Below are 20,434 nucleotides of genomic sequence, written 5' to 3' on the forward strand. Positions count from 1 at the left end.
AAGCCTAGCAATGAGAGAGAAATAATAGCAAGAAGGGATGGAAGGAATGATTACTTCAGGATAAATAGCAATGTCTCTAACCTCTGCTCAGTGACACCAGGTCTCTGAGGCTGGAAAGCTTTCAGTCATGGCAGCAAGAGAAACCACAAGATCAGTATGGGATGGGAGCAGATTTGGTACTGAGATGAGGGATGTCCCCTATAACAATAGAGGGGTGTGTGTGTGAATGGCAAATTTCCCATCCCCCCCGAAACGGTTTAGGAGATGTGCAGGCTTCCTCTGGTAACAGATGAGATCAGCCAGACCCTGTGTCCTTCCCCTCACTCCAGCCCATCTGTTCCAGCCTCTTTTACAAGTATCTCTAAGGGATCAGAGGCCAGGAGGGAAGGCTGTCGAGGAGGGGAGGCAAGTTATGCCCTGTCTTGTCAAGGTGGGCACAGCTCTCCTAGCCTGTAGTCTGGGAGAGGCTGTGGGTTCTGGGCTTACAATGAAGGGACAAAAATTTTCTGGGGAAGAGAGAAAGACTCTGTGTGTGTGTGTGTGTAGGGGAGCAACCTTACACTGTCACCTCCCTTCCAGCCAGAATGCTACTGACATCATGATTAATTTATCAGGTGCTTATGAATATGCAGATGAGGCTCCAGTTTCTAGGCTCCGCTTTCAGGAGAGAGGCTGTGTGATGAGGTTGCTGCTGCATCTGCTGCCTTCTTAAGAAGAGAAATGTCCTGTAGTGGTGTTTCAAATATATAAATAAATGAATTCACCTCCAAATAAGTCAGGAACTCAACAGTCCCGCCTGAGCTGGGAGAGCTACGTATTTCCCTTTGTGGGTGGGGTTCTTACCCAACCAAGGAGTCAATTACTTTTTCTTGTGGGGGGACACATCTTTGTCAATGTTGTCAATTGCAGCCTCTTGTCTGTTTCAGTCCATAGGAGAAGGCAAAGAAACTTTTATCCTGGGAAATGTGGCAAGGCTTGATTTGCCCATAGGAATGAAGAGGGAGGGAGCTGACTACAGGTTGTGGGGGTGGGTAAGGCTGGGGGAAGGTATCTGGCTACTGGAGCACAGGGCCACAGGGTTCCCCAGGAGGTGAAGCCTCCACCAGCCGCTCCTTCCTCTTGCAGTTGCAGCCCTGGAAGGCAGAGGAACCGGTTGATCAGGCAGCCTGTTTATAGAGGGCCTGGAGGAGGGAAATGCTGGGGTGTGTGCGTGCATGTGCGTGTGGGAGGGGGCTGGTTAAAACAAGCTTCTGATGCAGCCTGTGGGACTGACTATCCCTGTCCCAAAGGGACCGTGGCAGCACCAGAGAGTAAAAACGAAAGGACTGTTTGATGCACCAGAGTTTGCTGGAAGGTGGCTTGATTGGGGGAGGGGCTGCAATAGGCAGAATTAGGCCAACTAGTTCATGGGAACCTTTCAGTGAACGAGTCATGGCTGCAGGTCAGTCACTTTGAGGGTTTGGTGCATGTTCGGGGAACGAGGGGGTCCCGTCATTAAAGTGGAGGATTGGGACCCAGATCTGACTTTGATTCCTGGTTCTGCCACATCCCATAACAGCTTTGTGCCTCAGTTTCCCCCTCTGTAATCTGGAGGTGGGGGGGGGATAATCCCCTCCTGCCTCAAACAGCAAGGCCGTTGTGAGGCTGGATTAATGAGGGTGCCTACAGAGTTTGGCAATTCCCTGATGGAAGGGACTGGAGAAGGGTGAAAATATTATTTTCCTCCATGTCACGGAGTCCCTGGGCGATGCTCTGGAACTGCTCCTTATGAAGCCAGTCAGGACTCTGGGGAAGTCTCCTCTCTGGGAGCAGCCTGTCTGCAGGACACACAGCTCTCACAGCTTCCACCTTCCTGGGTCTGACCTCGGAGCAAACAGCATCCTCTGCCCCTCCGTGCGCTTCCCACAGCCAGTCCGCCCAGGCGGGGTCCTGGGGGGGCAGAGGTTCCTGCTCCCCAACTCTGCAGTCAGACATGACTCTCAGCCAGCCAGTAAAACAGAAAGTTTATTAGATGACAGGAACATGGTCTAAAACAGAGCTTGTAGGTTCAGAGAACAGGACCCCTCAGCTGGGTCCATTTTGGGGGGCAGTGAGCCAGACAACCATGTCTGGCACTTCACTCCATGTCCCCAGCCAGCCCCAAACTGAAAGTCTCTCCAGCCCCTCCTCCTCTGGGCTTTGTCCCTTTCCTGGGCCAGGAGGTCACTTGATTCCTTTGTTCTCCAACCCGTTAGCCCTTGCAGGGGGGAAGGGCCCAGGCCATCAGTTGCCAGGAAACAGGGTGTTGGCCATTCTCTGTGTCCAGACCCCTGCACACACCTGCCCTCTAGGGCTCTGCAATGATCACACACCCTTATCCCACCACCTAGATACTTCAGAACTGCACAGGGGAAACTGAGGCACCCCCACAATATTCAGAGGAAACATTAAGAACAGTCCTGCTTTGTCACACTCCAACACGGCAAGGAGGCAGCTCCCACCCTTCCAGGATGACTAACTCTCACACAAACTGGGGAGGCTGGAGCAGGGTCCATTAGAAAGCAAGAGAAACCATTTGCACCACCGCTGGGCAGTGATGTGTGGCGGGCTTCATGTTACAATTCTGCCACCAAACTGAACAGAGGGGTGGGGTGATTTGACTGACTCTGGGGAGCCACCACTTCTGTGGATGCTGCTAAGCCATCCCCCGCAGAGATGACTGACACCGGGGGTGCCCTGGAATAGGTCTGAAAAGCTCCAGGTCTCAGCTCTGCTGCATTCCCACGGACACCAGTTGGCTGCTGTGTCAAACCACGTCAGCACAGATCTTTTCAGCAGGTGGCACTTGGTCTCTTTAACAAATGGGGTCAGTTCCCTCCCTTGGTTATGGGAAAATAGGAAAGTGGAGAGATTCTCCAGCCACTCGCTCCCAGCTCTCCGGGAACACTGACTAAGTCATGGGTTTTGCCAAAAGTGAAGAAGGGTAATGCCATTTGCTTAGGGACCCCAGGTCTCTGATTACTAGTGGGCAGAGAGCAAGAAAAACTGCATTAGCAGTGACCCCCAAAGCCAATGGATGGGCAGGTGGGTTTACACCTCCGTAGCTCCTGAGATCTGAATCCCGCCATGGTCTCCTTCCAGGGTGATGTAACACAGCTACCCCTCCCCTGACATACACTGCACTCCCCCATGGACCTTCCGTGCCCTGTGACACACTAGCCAGGGGAGGTGCCATTTGCCCCAAGAGAATTGTGTCCCAGAGCAAAAATGTTCCCTTGCAGTTTCTTTTGGGGGTGGGGGTCAGCAGATCAGAAGAAAATACGAAAGGAGTGACGAATGGCTGCCCATCTCAATAGCCTCATGGCCTGCAGTGCAACCATAGGTGAAAGATGCTGCAACATAGGCCTCCTTCCTCCCCCCCCCCCCCAGCTGTGGGATTAGTAACATCACACTAGCGATACCAGGTGGAAATAGTCCCTTGCCTCCGTCACAGCTCTGCAAGAGGCTCAAGAGACGTGGGATCTATTCCCCCTGTACCTCCAACAGTCCTTGGGCAAATCACTGAAGACCAGACCTTCCAAAGAGCTAAGGGGGTCAGATGCTGAACTAAATTTTCCCTCCAGTGTAAATGGGGACAGTACTTCTATAGTGCTCTCCCTCAGGGGATGCCCCAGCATCTTGTGAACATTAAGTATGCCTCGGGACATGGTAGAGATGTACCAAGTGAGCACCCACCACCCCAGCTTCCACCCTGGAGGGGGCAGGATTTGTCTCATTTCCCCAGGGGAAGGCGGATGTTTGGTTTAGAAAGGTTTGTCTTGGGATTTCACACACATCGCCAACAAGACTCTCTCTCTCTCACAAGGTGCGTGGGGGAGAAGTCACCGAGAGATGACCCAGAGAGACTCAGAGATCCCAGGAGAGGTGGAATGAGTTAGCCAAGTAATTGCTCCTGAGCAAGAGCCCAACTTCACAAAGCATGGCCCGAAAAGGTGTAAGTACCAGCTCCGAACCCTTCCTAATGGGCCAAAGCACCTGTGACCTCAATGCTTTGCCCAGACACAAAACCTAAGGGGAAAGAGAAGTGTCAGATTTCCTCCCATTGGAAGAAGATGCATTTGTTTTAAGTGGAGCCAAGCTACCATTCCAGGATCCATGTTAGAGGGGGTGGGATGTACTTTTTGTAGTTCTGGAGGATACTATTAGCCAGGAGTGACTATTAGCTAAGATGGTCAGGGACACAACCCCATGCTCTGGGTGTCCCTAAGCCTCTAACGGCGAGATGCTGGATGACAGGAATGGATCCCTCCATAATTGCCTGTTCTATTCATTCCCTCTGAAGCACGTGGTATTGGCCACAGGTGGAAGACAGGACACTGGGCTAGGTGGAGCCATTATAGCTGTTCTTATGTGCTAGATGGAAAGCCCATCATCATAGATGGCTCTCCAGGGCTGGGTCTTGGTTTTCGGAAAGCCTTTGCCCCCATTCACCTTCAAGGATGGAACAGCCCAGAGCCTCTCTGGTGGCACCTCACTGGTGCCACTCTTGGGAGGAAGGAGATGTTGCACCAAGTGAGGCAACTAAGTAGGGGTGCTGCTGGGTCCCTATGGTAATTAAATAGGAGGCAGATGCTTCAGGAGGCCAGGTGCGGCCTGGGCAGCCCAAACCCAGGACCTGTAAGATTCTCCCAACCACCCTAGAGCTGCTGCTGGCCAATGGGCTGGCAGGGGCATGGGAGCCAGGTGCACCCATGACCAGCAGCGTCTCTCACCGCCCCCCAAATGTGTGTGTGTGGGGGGGGCCGAGGCTGCCGGCAAAGAGCCGACTTCTAAAGAAGGCCGTGTGCCCTTTAAAGGGGCACCACCGAGAGGCGGGTGCGCGGCGCCCCTCGCCCCACATCCATCCTCATTAAAGCTGAGCGAGGAACTTCAGTCCCACGCTGATCTCTCTCTCGCTTTCCCCCGGAGCGGTTTGTGGTGTTGCAGGCAGGGGGGAGGGAGGCGGGGAGACACAGCAAGCGCCTGTTCAAGCCCTGGCACCAGGGCTGAGCTCTGCTCTGAAGCCCGCTGCTCTCCGCTCGCCAGCCGCCGGGCGCTCCGCGGCGCAAAGTGAACGGGGCAGGGGGGCGAAAGCTGGGAGCTGGAAGGAAGGGCGCTGGGTCGGTTTGTTTAGCTCTGCAAGGGGAGAGGGGCCAGTTTTTGCGCTTCTAACAAAGGCTCACGGTGCTGCTGCTCCCCCGCCCCCTTGGCCATCCTCGCTGGGGCCCGGCCCTCGGGCCCCACCGCGATCCGGGCGCCCGCTCCCCAAAGCTCGCCTCTGCCAGAGGGGCAGGTCGGAGCGTCTGTTCCCATTCCCTCAAAGCAGCGGGAGGGCTGCAGTGCTCAAAAACTGGCGCTAGGGGGAGCTCTGACAACTGGCTTCGCCAGAGAGCCGGGGTAGGTTTTTAATGGAATAAAATCACAATAATAATAATAACACAAAAAAGATTTCGGAGACTTCGAAGAGAAAGCAAGAAAAGAAAGAAACCCTTCCCCTGCAGAACAGGAGACTCCTGCCCGCAGAGCCAGAAAGTTGGTGGGGGGGAGAACAGTTAAAACACCCAGTGAAAGGCGCCCCCCCTAGTAATTCCAGGCTGACACAGGGCGATTTTTAACTTAAATGTTGTATGCGGGTTATTGGGTACACACACACGTTGCTACCTTGTGATTAAGCTCGATATAATCGACTAAATGTTTGCTTGACTAATCGGACTCTCCTGTTGTTTGTGCCTTTCCAATGCGATTTTTTTTCAGCCCCTCCCTCCCCTCTGGTCAATATCTCTGGAGAGGAAAGCACAGGACTTCGTTGCGATCTTTGGGGGTTTTTTTTTAGGGCGAATCGTTGCAGCCATCGGCTCACAAGAGAAATCGTGGCGACGCTGTTGTAAAAGAGCTGGACTCGCAGCGGCACCAGCGGTGGATTTTGCTCGAAACCTGCACGCTTTTTGTAGGGGCTTTCAAAATCCTCCTCTTCTCAGGTCAGCCTGTAGGTGGTCAGGGAGCCTTGATTACCGTCATTCATTTGGTTTTTTAAGAAATAAATAAATAAAACACACCACCAAGTGGCACAGCGTGGTGATAACAAACTGCAACTTAGAAAACAAACAAACCCCAACTTCACACCGGGGAGGATGAGGCAGGGCTGGGGACGGAATTAGCTGAGCGCGCTCCGCCTGGGCTGAGACAGGAATCAGCTTTGGGCCCCCATTTTTCAGACCCTCTCCACGGTTGTTTTTTTTATGGGTCAGCTTGTGGACTCGGAGACCCGTTGCTGGGCTAAGGGTATTTGTGTATTCTGGGGCTAGTAGTTTTGTGCAAACCAGTCACGCTGGGTTTTAGTTCGTTTAAAGCAAGGAGCAGGCACTTGCCTGGAGGAGATCGGATTTATGAAGCTGGAACATCCCTGTCTCCACCCCGCTATTGTCTTGAAGTAGATGAACGGTTAAGACCTGGTTACAATATAAGCCTAGGCAATTAAAAAAAAAAAAAGCAGTGTTTTTACCTCCCTGTTGTTGAGTTGAGGGTCTCCTAGTGTAGGCAGAAGTGCTGTTCTCTGGGTAGTTCAAGGGCCTCTTAGGCAAATGCTTGAGCTCAGTTAATCTATGCCAGGGGTCACCTGAGAATCGCCCACCTGGGAAACTTTGAATAAGTGGCATCTCGACTCAGCTGAAAGCTAAAGATTTGTCAGCTCCTTCCAGTAAAAGACTTCAGGCTAGAGCTAATCTCCCCCCACCCCAATAATGTAGGGTGGGATCTACAGATTCCCCCAAAGAGCTTAGGGGGATCTATAGATCCAGCCCAAATCAGGAGCCCTGCGGTAGGAGGATTCACATCGCCAAGCTTGTGAGCTCCAGCGATTCCATCCACAGTGTGCAAAACCTTCCCAGAATAGTCCTGGGAGACCGAAGAGGGTTAAGCCCACTTAAAAAGACCACCACAAACTTTATAATGGACTTTTTATTAAGATTATAAATTTAAACAAATCTGAACAGTTTTACCCGGTGATATACCATTCAATCTGCACAAAAATACAGGGATACAAAGAAAAAGAAAAAAGAAACCGTTTGGCAAGGCGCCTCTAGTCACATAGTGCTTGTAGGGTGAGGGTTGGGATGATAGGGCTGTAAAGGAAAAAAACAAACCACCTTTTTACAACAAAAGGTTTTTTTTTTTTTTAAACAAAATTCCAAAATAATAACAACGTGGTGGGGCGAGTCAAGGGGCCACAGCTCCGGTCACAAGGACCAAGCAATGCTGGTTTTAGGCTTTGGAAGGCTGAAACCAGAACAGTCCAACTTTAAAACAACCCCCCCCCGCACCCCACATTGAAAGAGACGTTAGAAGTGGGGGGAACACGTTTACCTGTGGCCGTCGCATAGCCCTAGGTGAAGGTACACAAACACAGACGGGGGGGGGGGAAGAGGACTGCAGAGCAGTGCATGATGGGAAATGTAGTGTGCCATGTTGTCCCCAAACCCATCGTGTCCGCGTACAAAGCCGTGGCCGGCGGGACTCCAGGTCCCATGGAGCAGCCGGACGAGTGGAAGGGGGAAAAGACAAACCCGCCCTTCTCTCTCCCCCCGGAGAAGCGACGGGGCTCTGCTGCGTGACCCTGGCACGCACGGCAGGCAGAGGGTCGCCGCAGACAGGTCTCCTGGCGAGAGGGGAAAGTTGAAATAAAGGGGAAAAACCCCAGAGCAAGCGAGAGGAAGGCTGCTCGCTGCGGGGGGGGTCTGACCCAGGCGGCTGCTGCGGGGGGGGTGTTGGGAGGGGAGAAGAAAATGGAACTAAATGAAGTCGATTGAATGGGGGACGGAAGGATTTAATCCGCCCCGCGAGCTATGAACCTTGCAAATGCGCCAGTGGCCCGTCTCCCCCGGCCTGGGACAATTAGTGAGGGTACCAGTGCCGAGGCCACAACAAACAAAAACCTCACTCGCTCACACTCTGCTCCCCCTTTTTCCGGAGGATCCTTCTCCCCGCTTACAGCCCCCGAGACCTACAGGCAGAATCCCCCCCCCCCCCCCGCTAGTCCAACGGCCCCTGCAAGCTTGGGCGTCTCTTCCCACCCCCCCAGCAAAGGCAGCTCGTCCGGAGGCAGCGAAGTGCAGCTTTCCAAACTCTTCCCCGGCACACACGGCTTCCTGCGGCCAGCAGCCCTGGCCTCACGTGGCGTGCTCCCGGGTGGAAGTCGCCCCCGCACTCACTACAAAATAAAGCCCGAGCGGCCACACGGATAGTTAAATAGGTGCTTTTCATCTCTGCAAAAATAAAGTCCCACGATCTGCGATTTTTATTGTACAGTTTATAAAACATGAGCTCGGCTTCCCCCTCCCCCGCCCGCCCAAGCCGCCCGCCCCTCTTTGTTTCAGGGGCCCCTCCGGAGTCCGTGTCCCTTGGATCGCTCCCCCCGCGTCCATCCCCGCCCCTAAAACGCCACGATGGCTCGAGTCCAGGCTCCCAGGCTGGCCAGCGCCTGCTTGCCGCACAGCTGCCCGTTGAGGGGCTGCTCACAGTCCGCCTGCTGCCGGCTCACCAGCCCCGTGAAGCCGGAGCCGAAGATGGAGATCAAGTTGGAGATGTTGGAAGAGTCCGGGGGCTGCTCGGGGCTGAAGTCCTCGAAGCGGGCTCGCTTGCTGCAAGGGGAGAAGGGGGAGCCGCCGCCCCCCACCACCACCACCCCTCCCGGGTCCCCGTCCTCCTCTTCCTCCTGCCCCGGGTAGTACTTGCGCTTGGCGCCCGGGGTAGGCGGCGGGGCGCCGAGTCCCGCGGCGCCCTGGCAGCAGCACGGGCACTGCGAGCAGCAGTCCTGGTGCAGGTAGCCGTTCTCCACCGTGGTCACCACATGGGTGTCCAGGTCCAGCACCGTGGTGCGGCTGCTACAGTGCGCCGCGGCGCCGCCGCTCGCTGCGCTCACGGCCGAGCCCGGAGGCGCCGGGCTGCCGAAGTCACAGCTGGCCGGCAGCGGGTAGAGCAGCCCCGGAGGAGCGCCGCTGTTGCCGCCGCCGCCCCGGTAGAAGCCAGGGGGAGAGTCTCTGCGAAGCACCGAAGGGGCCGCCGGCTGCGGCTGCTGGGGCGGGCTGGGCTGCAGCTCCAGCGGCTCGTCCTCCTGGGGCGCCCCGGGCAGGAGCGCAGCGCACACGGGCACCTCCAGCAGCTCGCCGCCGCCGCCTCTCCCCAGGGCTGCCCCCGCCGCGCCGGCCAGCCCGCAGCTCCGCGGCTGCTGCATGCCCGGCTCCGGGTCCTCGGGCTCGGCCGCCAGCTGGAGCGGGCTGAACTCCGGCGGGATCCCCCCGGCGGGCGCGCAGCCCGGGGGCGCCCCGAGCAGGATGCCGCCCTCCTGGTAGTGCTGCTGGCGGCGGCAGAGCTCGGCGTAGCGCTCGCTCAGGTAGAGCTGCCGGGCGTTGCGGAGCACATAGGAGACCAGCAGGTTCTTGTGGAGCTTGATGCCCCCGCGCTGGGTGCGGGAGCTGTGGATCTTGCGCAGGGAGAGGCTGATCAGGCTCTGGGCGTCCAGGGCGCACTCCATCCTCCTCCGGCCCCCCAGCATCTGCTCGCTCCGCGCTGGCAGCCAGACACCCCGGCCCGCATCCACACGAGCCGGGAAGGGGCTGGGGGCTGCTGGTGGGGAGGGGGGAGTCGGGGTCTGTCTCTGTCTCAGGGGGTCGCCAGCGCCCCGAGGGGAGCCACCATCACCGGTGCGCCCTGCGCCCCCCTCGCCGGCCGCCCGCCCGCACCTTGAGCGCAAAGCAATGAGCGCTCGCCTCCCCAGCCCCCGCTATTTATACGTCCTGCCCAGCCCCGCCCCGGGCTGCCGCAGCCTATCGCCGGGCCCGGCCCGGCCTGACGGGCAGGCGCCTCCCGCCCAGGAGAGACCGGGCTGGCCAATCAGGGGAAGGCGGTTCCTTTGTGCTATTCAAATACCTAACAGACTTGGGGCTGCTGCCTGGAATGTTCTCACGAGAGAGGAGCCGCCGCGGCAGCCCGCAGCCCGGGCCGGGGTGGGCGTGCGGGGCTGCAGCGGGGGGCGGAGAGGGGACGGGTGGGGGGCGCGCAGCGGGTGCGGGGACGTGCACCAAGGGGACCCCCCCCTCACTCCTGGTCCTGCCCGTCTCGGGGTGGGGAGGCTGCTTTCCCCGCGGCTGCGCTGCCTCCCTTGGCAGGTGAGCAGTCACCATGTGCGGGGAGAGGGGGCTGGCCTGAGACGGTGGGTGGCTTCTGGGATTCTCCCTCCCTCCTCCTTCCAGCAGGTGGAATTGGGGGCGATGCCATAATAAAAATACTGAATAATTAATTACTAACAGCGTCCTAGAGACCAGAGCTGGAAAATCCCTCTCCCGGGCGTGTGATCCGGCCCCCACCTGGCCAGGCAGGGAAAGCACATGGCTCACATCCTACCTACGGCAACATTGAACATGTGAGCGCCCGAGAAGACTGGGGAGTTCACCGGGCAGGGCAAGGGATGTTCCCACCCCGCTTCAGTTCCCACGTTCTTTATGAAATGTTAGCATCCACAGAGAAGTTACAAAGAATTACCTTCCTCCAGGTCTCTTCGCCACGGGGTGCTGGGCTTCGGGAAAGCCAGCTGTGGACACGATCCTGCAACCACCTCGGCCCCGATCCTGCAACCCTCGCTGCGCCCGCGGAGCCCTGCACCTGCACGGATTTCCCACTGACTTCAGAGGGAATCCGGCCCTGATCCTGCACCGTAGAAGTCAGTGGCAGTTTTGCCACGGACTTCAATCAAAGCAGGATCAAGCGCACAGGGGGGGTTGACTGCATGGAGCTTATGGCAGAATTAGGGCCTTTAGCAGGTGTGTACATTTACTCCAGTGTCTCCCCCCTTTTAAGGCACTCAGTGTCCCTCCCCCCCTTTTAAGGCAACACTCATTCTTGACTTCAATGGGGCTCCCTGCATGGCTCCAGTTTCAAGGTTCAGGCCCTAGGAAATCATCTCATCCATGCCTCTGACCATAAAGGGAAACCTCATATTTGCATTTATTTATAAAATATGATTATACCAATAGAATAATAAAAATATTTTACAGATAAAAGACCATCTCAGGGCCTTGCCACTGACAGTATTTGCAGCTAACAGTATTTTATGCACTGCACAGTTAAAACATAATACCCTTGAAAACAGTCTATACAATCCAAGTAAAAGACAAGTAGCAAAAACAGGGCATAGGGGATACCTCAGTGGTTTGAGCATCGGCCTGCTAAACCCAAGGCTGTGAGCTCAATCCTTGAGGGGGCCATTTAGGGCTCTGGGGCAAAAATTGGGGATTGGTCCTGCTTTGAGCAGGGGGTTGGACTAGATGACCTCCTGAGGTCCCTTCCGGCCCTGAGATTCTATGATTCTAAAATAGGAGGAGAATCCCTGCTGAGGAAAGGGGGGTCCTGTACAAGGAGCAACAGTGGTAACTGCTGACAGCCACTCCAACAATGCAGCCTTCATTAAAGCTGCCCAGATGGGTATTTTTTCCTGAAAAATGTTTTCATGAAAACAAACTTTTCATCAAAACTTTTCTTCAAAAGTTGTTTGGGTTTTGTTGAAAAGATGAAAAAGTTAGGCCGAACTCCTCTCCCTCCCTCCCCCCCAGCTTTCTTGGTTTTTGATTGTGGAACCCTCTCTCTCCCCTGGGTTTTTTTTTTTTTTCATTATTATTTTTTTAACAAAAATCATGGTGTTGAAACTAGCTGTTTCCCGTGGACATGTCCGTCTTGATGAACAAGCCAGTTCTCAGCGGGGGGGGAGGGCGGGAATTCAAATGCCAAATTTCAGCCAGCTCCAGTTTTCGGTCTTGCTTCTTCACAATGAGTGGGATGGGTCGAGGAAGCTGGACTGCCCTCTGTTTATCTGGATTTGGCCGTGGTGGATACAATACAAAGCACTTTTTAGGGCTTGATCCTGGGCTCCTCACTCTAGCAGTCCTTTCCCATGCAAGCAGCCTCATTAACGGCGCCTTCTTCTTTCACATGGTTGATGCAGAGCAGCGACTACAATTGTGCCTGAAGCTGATGGAGCCAAACGGTTTATTATGCAAAGTTTATTGCAGTGATGCCTCCTTCGTATTTATAAATTGGGCAATAGGTGATGATATCTTTGAAGGTCTGCCATGGGGAGCCACCCTTACACGCCAGGAAGTCCTTGATTTGTGGATTAGATCTCCACATCTACCATGGTCAGTTGGGATTCGGTTCAGAGTTGACCAACATGTCTGTGGAAGGTCGAATCCAGGAACCTTCTGCGTGGGATCTGGCACAAGGTGCTTATTTTTTAAGGCTTGTTTAGCCCAATCTCCTTTCCAAGCCGCTGTCTGATTGTAGCCTGATTGCATGAGGCTAAGAAGCGAATGTTCCCAGGAAGGCTTGCGGGACTTAAGACGTTGGGGGGGGGGCATTGTTGAGGTCTTGGTGGATAGGAAGACAACTGTTTTCCTGGATTCGCGGAGCTTCATGGAGTGTCGCAGCAGTTCAGCATATCGGCGGGGGAGCGGTGTTAGACAGAACAGATAGCCACGGTGTTGGAGTCAACTCAAGGGTTCCGGTGATACACCGCAGCACTGCATTCAGCTGGGTGTCAACAGCAGAGGGCAAAGAAAATTATCAGGGGGCTGGTGCACATGACTTATGAGGAGAGGCTGAGGGAAGTGGGGTTATTTAGTCTGCAGAAGAGAAGAGTGAGGGGGGATTTGATAGCAGCCTTCAACTACCTGAAGGGGGGTTCCAAAGAGGATGGAGCTAGGCTGTTCTCAGTGGTGGAAGATGATAGAACAAGGAGCAACGGTCTCAAGTTGCAGTGGGGGAGGTCCAGGTTGGATATTAGGAAACACTATTTCACTAGGAGGGTGGTGAAGCACTGGAGTGGGTTACCTAGGGAGGTGGTGGAATCTCCATCCTTAGAGGTTTTTAAGGCCCGGCTTGACAAAGCCTTGGCTGGGATGATTTAGTTGCTGTTGATCCTGCTTTGAGCAGGGGGTTGGACTAGATGACCTCCTGAAGTCTCTTCCAGCCCTGATATTCTAGGATTCTAAGTTACATGTGGCTGCATCTGCTCCATACTGGTGTGCAATATTCAGTTACCGCATATACAAATGCTGTTGTTTGCAGATGTTTGCAACACTGATGCCGATGCACCTCAGGTTGTACCTGGTAGTTTCTGAATTATGTTGCCTCTTGTTTTTATCTTTGCAGCTACCTCCTTGCAGGATCAATCTCAGATAAAAACAAGAGCCTCCCTAACTTCAGTGGGCCTGCTCCAGTAATAAGGATGGTATTTGTGGTTAAGGCTCAGGACGGAGACTGAAGAGACCTGAGTGCTACTCTTTGTTTTGACACATGCTTCCTATGTGACCTTGGGCCAAACTTTTCAAAGGAGGCTTCCTTCTAGATTTGGGTGCCTCCGTTTTTGGGTGCCTCACTTGGTACCCATTGGGCCTGATTTTCATTATTTCTCCTGCTACTCCCAGTCACTGGAATTTTGGGGTGTGGCACTTCTGAAAATCAGGCCCCCGGGGTCCTAAGTTGGACACCCCAAAACAGAGGACACTCTTGAAAACTTCTGCCCAGATCCTCTAAACATTTAACCCGTGTTTAACTTTAATACCATGGTCACTGCCCTTGATTTTTATGGGGCCCTCACAGCTGCAAAATTAAGCACGTGCATAAATGTTTGCAGGATTAGAACCTTTGGCTTTAATCTTATTGTGCTTCACTTCCCCAAGTGCAAAATGAGGATATTAAATACTTCCCTACCACACCAGGGTGTTGTGAGGATAAATTCATTCATGTTTCTTGTGGGATGCTCAGCCCCTCTAGGGATGAGCACAATGAAAAATAGTCTAGATATTATTTTTGTATCACATCTTTCATACAAGCTAGATCCTACAGTGTATTATACAGTTACATATACAGCTAAAAGAAAAGGAGTACTTGTGGCACCTTAGAGACTAACCAATTTATTTGAGCCACAAGTACTCCTTTTCTTTTTGCGAATACAGACTAACACGGCTGTTACTCTGAAACCTGTCATAATACAGCTAAAAAGTTAAAATAAAAGTATAGCCGAGGGAGAGAGAAATGAAGAGGGGTAAGCAAACGAGGAAGCATATGCTTTCAGCTGAGATTACAAAATAGATGGGGAACTGATGAGATGGAGAGTCAAAAGGAGGCTAATCTAGAGGGCAAGTGCTGCAGTGGAGAAGGCTCTTGCACCAAACTGGCAAGATTATTGTTTATACATTGTAGTAAATGTACATGGGGCTTTAGGCCTATGTTCACAAGGTTCGTAAGTAGTTCCACTGACTTCAGTGGGAATTCTCATACGCTTAAAGGTGTGAATGGAGAATCAGGACCCAATGTCTGAAGAACTTGGACCTGCTCCTGCATCCCTTACACTCCTCTAATGCTCACAAATCACTGGGTGTGCGAGGAATGTAAGCTTGGGCCCCTTTTGTAAATGGGGGGAGGGAGAGAGAGAGGAGGCCTGTGCTAGGGACCTTCCATTAAAGCCAGTGGGAGGCTTTCGATCGACTCCAGTGGGTTTGGATCACAACTTGGAAAAACAAAGGGAGTAGGCGGGAGAGTGGAGGGAGAATGAACTAACCCCGAGAGAAACAGGACAGTAAAAAGATGCTAGTACAAAAACCAGGGGCAATGTCTCAAAATGCAACACAGGCAGATCCAATCCAACATACAGTAAAGTGATTTCTGCTACAATACAAGAACAAACCTTAGTTACATGTGTCATAAACGCTAGTCAGAGGTAGTGTGTGAGCTACATTAAGGAAATAACCCGTATAAGCTGTTCCGTGGTTTACTTTATAATTTTCACAGCCAGGTGTGCAAGAGCTTGTTTTTGTTTAGTGCTTGGTTTTGCTTTAAAGTGAGAACACGTGTTTAATTCTGGTTTGAAAACATATTGGGATTGGATATACAGCAGGGAAAGGAGACCCTGACCTTCTAGTCATTCTTTTGGAGCTTAGTATTTGTCTGGTCGAAGGTATGTTACAAATCTACTGCAAAAACACTCTATCTGAGTCCATTCCTGCCTTTGTTTTGACATCATTGGTAGTTGAGGTAGGGGTGCCAACTCTGATTGAAGCTTTTCCGGGAGATTCCCCCCCCCCCCCAGCCTGATGTAATGTCATTTTCTTAAAATCGCCTATTAAAATCTCCGGGATTGCCTTCAGTATCACTGGGAGATCAATGCTGATTCCAGGAGACTCCTGGCCAATCCCGGAGGATTGGCAACCCTAAGTTGAGGGTGTACAGCTCCTTGCAGGATCAACCCCATTGTTGTAAGCAATATAATAATAATACCTAGATCTTATTAGTGCTTTTATCCAAGCGCTTTGAAAATCAGTATTTTAGCCCAGTTTTTTACGCATGGGGAAACTGAGGCACTGAGCAGGGACGTGACTTGCCCCAAGTCAACCAGCAGGCTGGTGGCAAAGCTGGGAATAGTCCCCATGTCTCCTAAGTCACAGTCCAGTGCTGTTTAGGGAAATGCACTTGGCATTAACTTTGCATAGAAATGAGAATGAAATACCTGGTTTTCTCTTTCCCTTTGATTATGTGGATTGTCAAATATTCCCTTCTCCTAATGATGCTTAATAGCTGACACCTGCAAACTCCCCCAGGATCTCTGTTTTTTTTTTTCTTTCGTGTGAACCTCCCTAACCTTGGATCTAAAGGCTTGTCTACAACAGGGGTTTTTACACTAACATAGCTACACTTGTAAAAACGCCTAGTCCACCAGTGTGGCATATTCCCGTTTGAAACTTTTCATCTTGGTGCAGAGCAGCTACAGGAGGGGTTTGCACTGGTGTAGCCGCATGGCTGTAGCTACTCTGCTGTAAACCCCCACCCCCGTGCATGCAAGCCTTGAGATATGTCTTCCCCGATCTGCTGCTGTCCATTGTTAAGGGTGAAAATCTAAGAAGGCAGGAACAATTTTGGAGTTTAGGTGGTTAACACACTCATTTCATTCAACTCCACTTACATTTATTGACTTATGAAATCTTTATTAATCCTTCTCAGTGCATGTGCATATTTGTTTTTTAATTTTTTTTTAATTGTGTAGAGGCTAAGCTGGTATTAAAGAGACTTGTCAAATAGAATAGGGTCAGGATTTGTCTTTGGTAAAAAAAAATGTTTCTACAAATATTAAAAGAAATAATTTGTTAATTTTTTTTGTAGGGAAAACGTTAATGAAAAAGTGTTTTCATCCCCTTTTTGTTTGGACTGAAACCTCTCTGGCAGGGTTTTAACCCAAGCATTAGGCTAGTTCATGAAACCCCAAAAGTGACTTGAAAACCCCCCACTGAAATTGACAAATCTATATTCATTGTCCAATAACCAAACAGACCAAATGATGAAAAGTTCTTTCAGCTTTAATTCTCTAAATCCATCTTGCCAACATTTAGGCACGGGTTTAATTTTAAACATGTGAGTACTACTCCTGTGCTTAAAGTTAAATCTGTACTTAAGGCCCAAATCCTCAAAGCCTGGTATTTAGATTCCTGACTTCCAGTGATTTCAGTGGGAGTTGGAAGCCTAAATACCTTTGAGGATCTGGACCTAAACATTTGCTGGATTGGGACACAAGGTATTTGTGTAAAAAAATATTTTGACAGATATGATTGTGAATACATATAATTTATTCTGCTATTAATTATCATTATATTTTGCACATCACCCAGAACTGAGCCATGCACCTCACAGTACAAATAGCACAAGGTCTCTGCCCTGAAAGGCTTACAGTCTAAGACCCCAATCCTGCAAACATTTACCCATGTGAATAACTTAGGGCCCCATGCAGCAAAGCACTTGAGTACATGCTTAACTTTTAAGTCCAGCCCTATTCAGCAAGGCATTTTATAGCAGAGTGTGCTAACCCTTTAAAGCCAATACCTGGTCACCCCACTATGAGCTTTCAGCCCTATAAGGCCCAGCAATGAGGGTGGGTGTGGTTCCTAGAGGGATCATGTGACCAAAAGGGACCCACATGACTGGGCATGGCTATATAAGAGCTAGCCTGTTTCCTTCTTTCTCTTCTCAATGAAAGAAGTGCTAGAGATGAGTTAAGATCTGGTTTGTGTTAGTAGGGAGCAGTCTTGAAAGGACAGCTGTAAAGAAGTTGAGGGGGGCCTGAACAGAGACTGGTATAAGAAAGAGTGGCCTTGGGAGATAATGAAGCAGATTGTCTTGAGTATAAGGCAGACTCCTGCCAGTGGTGTGGGGACCCACCTAGCAGAGGCTGTGGTTAACCTGCCTGTGACCACGGGGAAGGGCTTTTGTCTAGGGAAGATCTCTGACATTTTCTGAAGAGCTCTGCTCTGTTTGGACCCTCCTTTGCTCCAGAGTGAGAAGACTGCTGAGTTGCTAAAGTGCTCAAGAAAGGGGGGTGCTGAAGAGAAATGGTTGTGGACTGGCCTCTTTGGACAGGTAAGAACCAGTTACGCACTTAACCGTGTAAGGAGTGTCACTGAAGTTGATGGGGCTAACACTGCGGAGAGTTACTCAGGCATTCATTTCAGAGGCAAGGCCTAAGCTTTTGACAGAAAAACTACATGGGGGCTATTCATGGGGTGAGTGTTGGCTTCTGAATCCCAGAGGAGCTGACAGTACTGGTGTGCTGTGCAGGGATTTCTACATAGCCCTACAAGAATGGCATGACAAGTTCTGGGGTAGGAGAGTTTCTTAGCCTGTGTGGGCTGGGGGCTGGGCAGGGTGGGGACTGGGAGTCTCTTGGGGAGAGTTTAAAATAGAACCAAGAGCTTCTTGGAGAAGGTCGGTGGGTCCTGTTGTAACATGGCTCCTCCATGCCAGTTGTGAATCCTCTTGTCCCCCAAGGGGCTCTGTGCCAGTTACTCATGTTGGGTGAATTTCACCCATATGTGGAGGGCCCAGGCCAAAAACCTCTGCAGCCCTTCTGCACTGTGGTAGGGCAGGCTGAAGAGAGGCCATGGGCTCTGCGCTGGTGTGGAATCAGTGGCTCAGACCTGTGTTTGAGAGGGGCTGGGGGGCTTGGTGACGGAAGGTGCCTTTCATGCTGTGTTGGTGGGCTGGGGGATGGTGCCTTTCACCTGAGGGCCCAATCCTGCGTTCCTACACCTCACTGTAGCTGAAACCAGTGGGAGGCTTGGGGCCGCATGGGCGGCAGGGTCAGGCTCTTAGTGGATGATGTGACTCTAGGAAACAAACATTTATGTGTTTTCCCCCAATTTCTCACCTGCCGCTGGCAGTGAACTTCCTTTATGTGCCACAAAGGCAAAAACCTCTCTTGCCTGGGCAAGTAGGAGGGTGACTTACCTGGCTGAAGCAGCTTTATTCTTGTATTGTGTGCTCCTGGGTAGGATGGGGGAAAGCTCCCTCTGCATAAGAAAATGAGTGAGAAGCCTGTCTCCTTATTGATGGTGTATGTAGGAAAGAGAGAGGCTCTCTCCTCTAGCCTAGGCAGAGTGTGACAGCTGAGGGTTTGGATAGGCAGGTTTGAGGAATTGTGTGCTTGCGTTTTGAAGCCTCTTCCCTCTTTGTTGCAACAGGAGGTAAAGTGCAGTCAATTGCTAGTTAGATCTGGGTGCACAATGTAACTGGTGCTCATGGTTGCTCCCTGCCTGCACGGACAAACTTCTAAACCCAAGTAACTGAAGGCCTAGTTAAGATTCCCATCCTTTCTCCCAGGGGGCTACACAGGCAGCTGAAGTCTGCTGAGGTGTGCTCATTAAAACATCTCTAGGTGGAGAGAGACTGTCTGAGGGCCGCATTGTGGGCATTCCCAGTGGGGGATGCTTGACTCCATCTTGATTGGCTTTTCCCGACTAGTCTGACAGCCTGAGCTTGTGGATCTTCAGGGCTTGTTGGAAGGCCAACCCCTTCTCTCGGGTGTTTCCCTGAGCTGGGGGATTGTAGCACAGGTATCTCTGTGCTACGGGCCGGCAGTTCTTAATCAGTGTTTAGCCAGGCTTTGTGAGAGGCTTGGGAGGCTGAATCCACCCTGGATCTCTGGGCAAGGCACCCCTCTATGGCCACTAGATCCCCGCTGCACTAGCGGTGCGGTGGTCTTTGTTAGTACAGGAAAGGCAAAATTCTCTTGCCTGGAGATGGGTAGGTGGGAGGTAACTGGGTTATAAACGCTGCTTTATGCAATGGATGTGGCACAAAATCCATGTTCTCGAGGATCACCCCTGTCCATGTCTGCGCTGCTGTAAACGGAGCTGCGCAGAACCCACTTCCACTGTATGCAAGGGGGTGGATTTCTTTGCATGCCCACTCTCTGGCTTTGCGTGATAGAAACATACTGGCTCAGCTGCATAGGTGGCCTTTCAAAGTCTCTGCTATGAAGGAGGAGAGTCACCCAAGGAAATAGGTGCTTGCATCAGTGTTGGGGAGAGGACTGTGTCCTAAGGCTCTTGGCATATGGGTGAGAATGGAAATCTAGGGGCTCCCAAAACACTCGGTGTCTCCTTGTTGGGGAGGAATGCTCTGTATGGACAGATCCACGTGTCCACATGGCTGTTCAATTCTTTCTACTCTTCTTTTGACCCAGGGCTGCCTTTGTTCCCGTGTCCCATTTTCTTTGCAGAGCCTTAGACGCTTTGCTCAGGTTCCCTTCCTCTGATGCCAAGATCGTGAAAGCAAGAGAAGAGTCCTCTTTAAAGGCATCATTCGTGGCTGGTGTTCCAGTATCTGGGGGTTTAGCCCCACTTCAATCCCCTGGTAACAACACTCCCTTGTGGAAGCCACTTGGCATTGGTGCCCCACCCCCAGAGGTGGCTGAGTTCCAGTGATGGGCAAAAGGATGTTGGTTGTATCCTTTGCCCTACCAACCAGAAGTTGTGGGGCTCAATGTTTGTGGAGGATTTTTGCATCCGTGAGCAAGAGGTGCTGCTGAGGACTATGGCCTGCCCAATGTTGAGTGTTGACATGTGTGTGACAGGCAAGTTGGGGGAGATGTATGTTCTTCTGGGGCACTCAACAGAGGGAGTCTTCACAGCTTGGCAGCTGGTCATCTAGACCAGCCCGACCTCTATACCCATATGGCATCATGCAATGGGCATGTGTTTATTGGCTCCAGTGGCCAATGGATCGGGCCCTGTATGCCCAGTGGAGTAGGTGTGCAATTCCTGAGGCTTCTCCCGAGTCCAGTTTGTCTCTGGGGCATGGTGGGTGTGTTCTCCACTGAGGCTGGGTTGGTTTAGATTTCCCAGCTCAATGTGACTCCGCGATCAGCACCCACTTGCTCTCTTTTCCTGGTGGCCTGCCGAAACCACCCCAAAGGTCACTTGCTGTTGACTAGCAAAGGGAGGGGGGAGAAGTTTCGTCTGAAACTTCCAGAAGTGGCCATGGACTCAGTGTGTGTCAACTGTTGGGAGCCCAACGTGAGACTTGCCGGGCCTGTACGCGGAGT

General features: G+C 52.1%; 1 protein-coding gene across 1 annotated transcript; it reads right to left on the reverse strand.

Annotated features, from left to right (window-relative positions):
- Positions 1 to 7,131: 7,131 nt before the first annotated feature.
- IER5L (immediate early response 5 like) lies at positions 7,132 to 9,757 on the reverse strand. Its single transcript, XM_073313979.1, has one exon. It carries the CDS (start codon positions 9,566 to 9,568, stop codon positions 8,447 to 8,449), a length of 1,122 nt encoding a protein of 373 aa, XP_073170080.1. The 5' UTR covers positions 9,569 to 9,757; the 3' UTR covers positions 7,132 to 8,446.
- Positions 9,758 to 20,434: the final 10,677 nt, after the last annotated feature.

This window comes from Lepidochelys kempii, chromosome 16 (assembly GCF_965140265.1).
Source record: "Lepidochelys kempii isolate rLepKem1 chromosome 16, rLepKem1.hap2, whole genome shotgun sequence".
In the NCBI taxonomy this organism is placed as follows: domain Eukaryota; kingdom Metazoa; phylum Chordata; order Testudines; family Cheloniidae; genus Lepidochelys; species Lepidochelys kempii.

What these genes read in the sequence shown, in the direction of transcription:
- IER5L (XM_073313979.1), bottom strand. Translation starts at nt 9,568, where the DNA reads ATGCTGGGGGGCCGGAGGAGGATGGAGTGCGCCCTGGACGCCCAGAGC.